The 8,447-nt window shown below is 27.0% G+C and overlaps 1 protein-coding gene across 2 annotated transcripts; it reads right to left on the bottom strand.

Annotated features, from left to right (window-relative positions):
- Positions 1-1,087: 1,087 nt before the first annotated feature.
- On the bottom strand, positions 1,088-4,343 carry LOC110608043 (BTB/POZ domain-containing protein At3g22104). 2 transcript variants are annotated; one of them, XM_021747260.2, is made up of 3 exons: positions 3,947-4,343; positions 1,969-3,078; positions 1,088-1,746 (listed from the first exon to the last, which is right to left on the bottom strand). In XM_021747260.2, the coding sequence occupies exons 1-3, from the start codon at positions 4,007-4,009 to the stop codon at positions 1,291-1,293; spliced, it is 1,629 nt and encodes a 542-aa protein (XP_021602952.2). In that variant the 5' UTR covers positions 4,010-4,343; the 3' UTR covers positions 1,088-1,290. The 2 variants fall into 2 exon arrangements, with proteins under 2 accessions (XP_021602952.2, XP_043805200.1); XM_043949265.1 differs by lacking the exon at positions 3,947-4,343 and adding an exon at positions 3,299-3,914.
- Between the last annotated feature and the right edge of the window lie 4,104 nt (positions 4,344-8,447).

Raw genomic sequence — 8,447 nt, 5'->3', positions numbered from 1 at the left:
GAAAAATACCAAAAAGGAAGTTGGAGGTGATCTTTAATTTTTTTTTTTTTTAATCATACCAAGTAATATTTAAACCCATCAAACTTGAAATCTTTAATCGATATATAATTGCACGAGATACATATATTTACTTGATTGCATACAAGTGGCATACGAGAAAATTATTTCTAAAATTTTGATTTAGACACTTGCTTTGATAGAAAATTTTTATTAAATTTTAAAGTTTATCAAATTAATTAGTATTGAAATTTTTCTAAAATTATTTTAAAAAATGTTTGAATATGTTTAAACACATAAAAAGTATATATACACCCATACAAAAGAGAATATTTGAATTGTTCAAATAATTAAAAAATATATCATTTTGAAATATAACTAGAGTTTATTGTGGTGAAAGAACTGAACAGTTAAAAAGAGAAATTCTAATTATAAACTATCTAATAAAATCATGGTTGAAATTGAGATTTCATTTAAAAAAAGCTATTAAATATTTAGAGAAGCCAGGACGTATTTGACCAATAATGCACAGCAAAGCATCTAATCTTCACACACTGCTGGATTTGTCTGTTAATGGTATCCAAATTAATCATCTTATGAAGTATCATATGGTTCAGAAACCGAATATTATGAACAGCTCTATCATTGTGAGATTATTAAATTATTCCTTGTCTCCATATGGCTTCTAGTAGTTGGAGACATGGAATCAAATCACAAGTTCCTCATATGAAATTCATCATTGCTTAATTTTAGGGTTAAGAAATTGACTGATCGTTGAGCACACAAGTCAAAATCTATTTATGGTTTTATAAAGCACAAAGCTATAAATATTTGTGTGAGATCTATAGTGATTTTAATGATGCTAAATGATCAAATTTACTCTGAAACTAATAATGAATAGAACTTTTATGCTACATGTGGGTAGTTCTAAAGCATCTTTCATGAAAGAAGCCCTGCTTTTTGAGTATCTCCACCAAATCTTCAATTCATGATAATATCATCTGCCCAAAGTTGTGAGAGTGACTGTGAAAAGGACTCAACCTTTGGGATTAAACACAACATTATAGTGAGGATAAACAGACATTATACATGAAAAATCACATGTTTTCTCTCTTTTTCAGTAACTAGCTGTACAAATAAGATCTCATCCCTGTTACCTTTAAATTTTTCATAAATATGAAAGAAAAAAAAAAACTGTTAAAGATCCTCAAAAAGGAAAATAAAGAAAATTCTCCATGCTATATACATATGAAACAGAAAATAGGCTTTAACATATCAAGCAAAAAATTCCTATTATGAACAAAGCTTGGGTAAGGCTCTGGCATTACTGTGGCTAGATACTCTTGATTTCATAATTTTTGTCATCTGGGTTTGCATTTTCCTGCAAACTTTCTCCAATTCCATCACCCTACATTGCATTCCTTGCAGATGAGCCCTTAGCTTCTCACTATCAGATGAAAGATCAAATTTTCCAGTATAAAGCATGAGTCGTTCACTGGCTTCGTTCGCCTTTCCCTTGCTTCCCATTTCTCCCAAACTACTAGAGGAACCATCATAACACTTTAAGTTGTTGGTTCCATGCAGTAGGCTCATGAGCTTGAGTTGCTGAGATTTGAGAGCCTGAACTGCAGTTCTTGATGAAAATGTTTTGTTCTGAGAAAGGTGGATGCGAGCTTCCGCTGAGAGCTTCTCACAGTTCAGTGCACAATACAATTTCGCTTTTTCTTCTTCAGATAATCCAGAATGGACCTAGATGAAAGGACAGAAAGGACAGATTTTAGTATTTAGCTTTTTCTTTAGATTGTTAAAATTTTAAAATGAAACTTCTGGTTAAGAATAGAATACTGTATGAAATTAACATTGGATAACAGCAGACGCAAGGATATTAACTACATCACATGATTTCTCTGATTTATAATGCACTAATACTGATTAAAAATCAAAGCAAATATTGTGGGGTTAATGGATTACCTCTAGATAAATGTCTATGGCATGGTAGATTTCATCATAAGAATCTCTAGCAGAATCTGGCAAGGCCATGGCTAAGGCTAAGAACTTTGAAGGTTTTAAACAAGGATCTGGAGCTACTTCTGCTATGTACATATCCATCAACCTGGCAACTTTCCTCAATCTCATCGAAGTTACTTGCGAGTTTCCATTATGTAGAAATGCTTTTACGAACCTTAAAACAAGATTAATATCATACAAGTGAGCCATCCCATGTGGAGATGGAATAAGCAGATTATCTAAAGCTGCTTGATCCATTTGAGAACCTATCATACTCTCCAACTTGTTCTTGCTACGTTTGCTTATATTAAAAATCGAAGCAACTCGAAGTATCCCAAAGAGATTCTTGCACAAAACAGAGTTCCAATCAAGAATATGAAGCATATCAATGACAGTTTCAACAATTTTTCGTTTCTCATCAGATGTTGCAGTATAGAACTTTGATTTCTGATAATAAATGAGAAACCTACTAATGATGGCATGATCAAACTTCTGTAAGACCATGGATTTTATCACCATTTCAACCAATTCTGGACTCAAAACCAAAAGATCCTCAAACCACCATGTTGCTCGAGAAAAGCTACTCTTCAAACTCTCAGTACTTCTAGTTTCACAAGAAAACCGAATGCCAGAGCTATCATGGGAAAAATTAGATAGAGATGGACTTGATTCACTAGATGAAAATATCCTTCCAATAATAGAATCCATACATTTCTCAAGAATAACTGAACAATCCATTGGGGGAAATAAACCTTGGCACTGCTTTACAGCGACCAATACTTCCAACCATGTCCAATCATTGATCTCTTGAAGTGATTTCTCAATCTGTTCCATTAAGTTTTGAGAACCAGACACAGAATTGTTCATTTCCATGTATTGTGCTGCATAATGGAGGAGTGAGATATTGTAAGGAGTTATATCAATTCTACCATTGTTGTAGCAGAACCTTGAGATAAGCTCAAAACTTTCAGCCCCGCCTGGGAAGTCATTGAATATTACTTTGATATGTCTTGTAGAACCAGTTGATTTACCAAATAATTTGCTTAATCTGCCTGAATATGATGAAATAAGCTTCTGCAAATATCCAACAGAAAACAGTCAGAAAAAACACACATGATGCTAGTTAATAGCAGAAGATACAACATTGAAGAAAAGAATGACAGAGCAGCAAAAACTTCTACAGGAGATTAAATGAAAACTGTTTGTTGCTTAAACAAATCAGCTAAAGTTCAAGGACAAGGTAATTAATTAATCAGTACTAAGTAGACAGGGAATGTAATAAAGACTATGCAACCTTTGAGCGTCTAAAACAAACACCAAAAGAATGAAGTCATTGAAATAAGGGAAACAAGAAAAGAAAGATTAAAAGGGGAATCTACAGCTAAACCTGAAAGGAAAAGCCGAGAGGTCGTTATCGACAGTAAATTGCGTGGGCAATCGAAAGAAAAGATGTCCACTGAACAACCCAGCAAAGAAGGGTAATAAACAGTAATAAATGTCATCAAAGCAATTCTCTTTCCATCTCAAAAGGAGTGAATAAGAACAAATGAAGGTATGAACATTAAAGCCACCCCATGACAAGAGCCATAAATACACAATGACAAGAGTGATGATTTACGGCCAAAACAGAAGAAAAAGAAGCTATGAGAGAACTAACTATGACCCACACGACTGCTAAGCCGTTGTAAATTTAATAGGCTGGTTTATACAGCTATGGAAAACATGGCAAAATAAGAAAGAAAATTGCAAGAGAATGCAGGAATCATGAAACTACTCAAATTCCATCGTTGATTATTAGCAGAAGACTAGATCACTAATTACACAAAATAATAATAAACAGATAAAATCTATGGGAAGAGAAACAAAAAGCATCAATTTTAGAAGCTGGAGGAGGCACAGTGAAAAGAAATTAAGAAGTTAAGAGAACCAGCATCGTGTTTACCTTGTCCACCATGAAAGTCTCTTCTCCATTAACATCCACTTCAAGATCACAGCAAAGTGCCATGACCCAATTGAACAATCCAAAAACCCACCTCAAATCTAGATTATCCTCCTTTTCTCCTTTATTTTTTAACCTTGTTTTGGAACTAGTGCGAGAAAATTAACGAGGCAAAGGAGCAGAAGAAGCGAGGAGGAGCCCAAAAGGCCATATTCTAAGACGAAGAAGACGACAAACGAAAAGAGGCAACGAAGTGACTTTGATTCAGCAAAATGGGTGGTAGTCAATTGGTGCAAAAGCAAGCAAGTAGTGTGGCTCTCAACTGTGAGGAAGAGAGAGAAGACAGAGACTGAGAGTGTGGAAGAGGCAACAAGGCAAGCAAATGTTTCAGAAATATTAATTTATAACACCAGACTACCAGAGTAATGTCAAACACTGCACAGATGGACACAGAGAGAGACTACAAAAATAGTTGGTATGCGTGTGACCACTAGCTCACTAACTTACTGTTATTCTTGTATAAAATACTACTACTAAATTAAAATACTATTTTGTTGAGCTTACTGTTATTCTTGTATAAAATACTACTATTAAATTAAAATATTATTTTATTTTGTTACTGTTAATTTAATAATATTCGATTTAAATTAAAAAATTAATTAAATTAAATTAATTTAAAAATTAAATTAAATTTTTTATTTATTTTGATTTGATTCGATTTTTAACTTTAAAAATTTTAATATTTTGAATTTAGTTTGATTTTAATAAAAAAAATTAAATAAATTGAATTGAGTCAATAATAATATATTATTTTTAATAATATAAAAAATTAGATCATATTAAAATTAAAATATTATAATTAAATTTTAAAATATTAAAAATAAAGTGTAAAAAATAAAAAATTTATTAAAGATTGAAATTGATCAAATCGAATCGAATCGAACTGAATCAAATCAGTTCGATTTGATTTTTAATCAAAATTGATTTGATTCGATTTTCATAAATACTAAAATTTTAATTTTCAATTTATTCAGTTCGGTTCGATCGTAAACCAAACTGACCGAATGTTTGCTCTTAATTCTAATCCACTTCTGTTGGACTCGGTCACGAGCCGATCCTAGCTATTTTGAGTTTTAGATCAAAAAGAGCGAATTTTTTTAGATATTTCAATTGAATTCGATTAAAATTTTAATTTTAATTTTAATTTTAAACCGTTTTAATTTTAAAAATAGTTACCATTACAGTTAAAGACTTTTTATTATGGAAAGATAAAGTTGATATAAATATTTGTATTTATTAAATTTATTTTTACTTGAAATTGACCTTAATAGATCTTCATACCCTAACATTTACAATTTAATGGTTAAAATATTTCTTTAAAAAATCATAAAAAAAAAGTATTTATTTAATATAAAAATACTGTTTGATTGACTGAAAAAGGTTTTGAGAAAGAAAAATAGAAAAAATTCATGGAAAATGGTGAATTTTCTTGGGGAGGGACGTAGGCTAAACTTAGAACAGAAGCATTCTTGGTGGCTTTGCTTATCAACTATGCAATTACAATTTTCTAAGGTTGAATAATATATTACTGTGTCCAATGCTTTATTTGAGGTTTATCAATTTGTAGTGCATGATATGATATCTAAATTAAATACTGCTGGATAACCACTGAATTCTCCAAGTGGACCTTTACTTTGGAAGAATCACTCTCTCTCATTGGTCCCCATAACACAATATCCCCGCCGTGAAGGTGGATTCATTTGTTATACTTTTACTTCAAAATATATTTTGTATTCGGAAAATTTTATTGATTTATATATTCAATTAATAAAAAATTAAAATATTAGATAATAAAATTAATCTTTTTAATTTATTATAATTATAGCCAATAAATTAAATTAAATATAAAAAATTAATGATAAATTACAATATAGTTTATAAAGTATCATATTAATAAAATAAATAGTTTTTTAATTTAAATTTTATGTTAAAAGTAAATATCTTTATATTTATTATATATAACAATATATATATTATATGTAACAAATATTTATTATAAATGAATTCTTATTATATAAAATATCATAGATAAATATTATAAATTAAATTATTTTATTAAATATATACGTTCACTATTTATAAATTATGTGCATAACTTTTGTATGTAAAAAATTATTTTATATTAATAATATTAAATAAAATAAAATATTATACTTCCATTTAAAATAAAAAATTTTACACTAATTCAATTCAGGTTTCTTTTCAATAATTCTCTTATTTGAAATTAAATAATTTAATTCTCTTAAACTTAAACTATTTTCATTTTACAAAAAGTTGAATTCTTAATTTGAATATTTATTTAAAGAATAAATCATACCAAACAGAAGTTATATGTTTTAGCCTATAAATTTTTTTTTTACATTTTAAATTTTCACCAATTTATTATATGTATATAAAAATGAGAATAAAAGATAAATAATGAGATTAATAAAAAAAATACATCGTTGTAATAAAATATACATTTTAATAATTATTTTATTAGTAAAATAAATTTTTTTATATTTACCGTTTATTTTTTAAATTTTAGTTTAATATTATGTTATAATCATGAAAAATTAAAAAAATTTTAGTTTTATTATCTAGATTTAGAGTTTTGAATATAAAGGTGAATTAACACAAATCTTTAAATTTTTTTATTTAATAGATTAAAAGAATTAAAATTTTCTTTATAATAATTTTAAATTTTTATTTTAATAATAATGCTACATAATAATTACTCAAAATAATTTATATGTGAAAACGTGGTCCTACGCAAGGAAAGAAAGACCGGACACCTTAAAATACTCGGTTCATCATTAACATTCGCTCTTTTCTAAATAGGACTAGACTCGGTATAAAGTTATAATTATCAGATATAGGCGAATTTCTATTACGCCTATAATCGCAGGATTACTGACTCGTTAGTTAGCAATATTTCTTATCAAGTAAACGATCATATTATCGTCGGATTACCAGAAAATACTATATTTATCTCCATATTCTTATAATATAAAATGAAGAGATTCATAAAAGTAAATGTAGGCTTTTATCTTACCCTAATCAAGTTCTAAACAATTCATTATATTCACTGCATTTTTCAGTATTATACTGACTTGATCGTTGAAGTGACTATTGTTGACATTCATCACATCACGTTCTTTTACTTATAGATTTAGCCAATCACAATACAATCTATTTTTCGACTACATCAAATAGTATCAAGATAATAATTTCATAATTATTACTAAGATATTATTACATACACCCTAAATAATTTCATAATTATTCTAAGATATTATTACATAAACTCTAAATTAGAGTAATTTGAGTTACATGAAAATTAATAAATATACATTTTTTAATTTTTAGAACTCAATATTTTAATTTAATTCTTATATTTTGATTAACTTAAAGAATCCGCCCGTCCGTAACTCCACGTTCAAAAACAAAGTATTCTTATGTTTTTGATAAAATTAAAGTATTTATATTTAAAAAAATTAAGGAAAGCAAAGGTTACTTTTAGCATAATTTAGTGATAAAATAATAGTATATCTTTAGATATATTTTAATAATTTTACATAAAGTTAACGAAAAATTAAATAGATAGACATTCAATTGAATAGAGTCAAAACATAAAAATTAAAAAATTAGAATTTAAAAATAAAAAAAAATATATGTTAATTTTGACATAATCCATAAAAAAATAAATTTTTCTGAATAATATATAATTAGTCACTATAAATTGAATAAAGGAAATCCTCTTATTTGTTTTAATTAATTTATCAATTTGATGAGACAAAAGTTATCTGAGAACAAAAAATATCTCTCTTTTTTATTTTTTCTCTCTCAAAAGTTCTTTTTGATAACAAATAAATACAGAAAATTATCAAAATTAAAATAACTAAGTTAGATCAGTACTAAGTTTTTTTGCCCTCATGAAAATATTGTTAAAAATAATTTAATTAATTAATATTTATAAATTTAATTTAATAATAAATATATTTAAGTAAATTTTTAAATTTTCAAATTCTATGCGCTCGATTCTCATTGTCTATTTTAAAAAAGTAATTTAATTAATTCTTTAATCACCGTGCGGAAACTTCAAAATAATAAATAAAATTAAATGATTGGAAAATGTATGATCACAGCCTAGCATTTAAGGCCAATTTCTTTTTTTGTTACAGATAAGGATAGGTATTTTCATATTATTTTCTCTGACAAAATAGCTAAAGCGGTTAAGAATGCCCACCTACACGTCCATGTCATGAAATAATGTTTTTTTAAAAAATAAGTTTAATTAAATTTTATTTTTTTTTAAGAATCAAATAAATTTAATTTAATATTTTGAATTAATTAAACTTATGTATTTTTATTAAAGGTTAAATAAATTTTAATATAATATAATATTATTTTTTAATAATAAAATATTATTTTTTATAATTTAAAAAATTAAATATTTAGTATT

This window comes from Manihot esculenta, chromosome 13 (assembly GCF_001659605.2).
Source record: "Manihot esculenta cultivar AM560-2 chromosome 13, M.esculenta_v8, whole genome shotgun sequence".
In the NCBI taxonomy this organism is placed as follows: domain Eukaryota; kingdom Viridiplantae; phylum Streptophyta; class Magnoliopsida; order Malpighiales; family Euphorbiaceae; genus Manihot; species Manihot esculenta.
The sequence above is the reverse complement of the archived record's forward strand: the minus strand, read 5'-3'. Positions and strand labels throughout refer to the sequence as shown.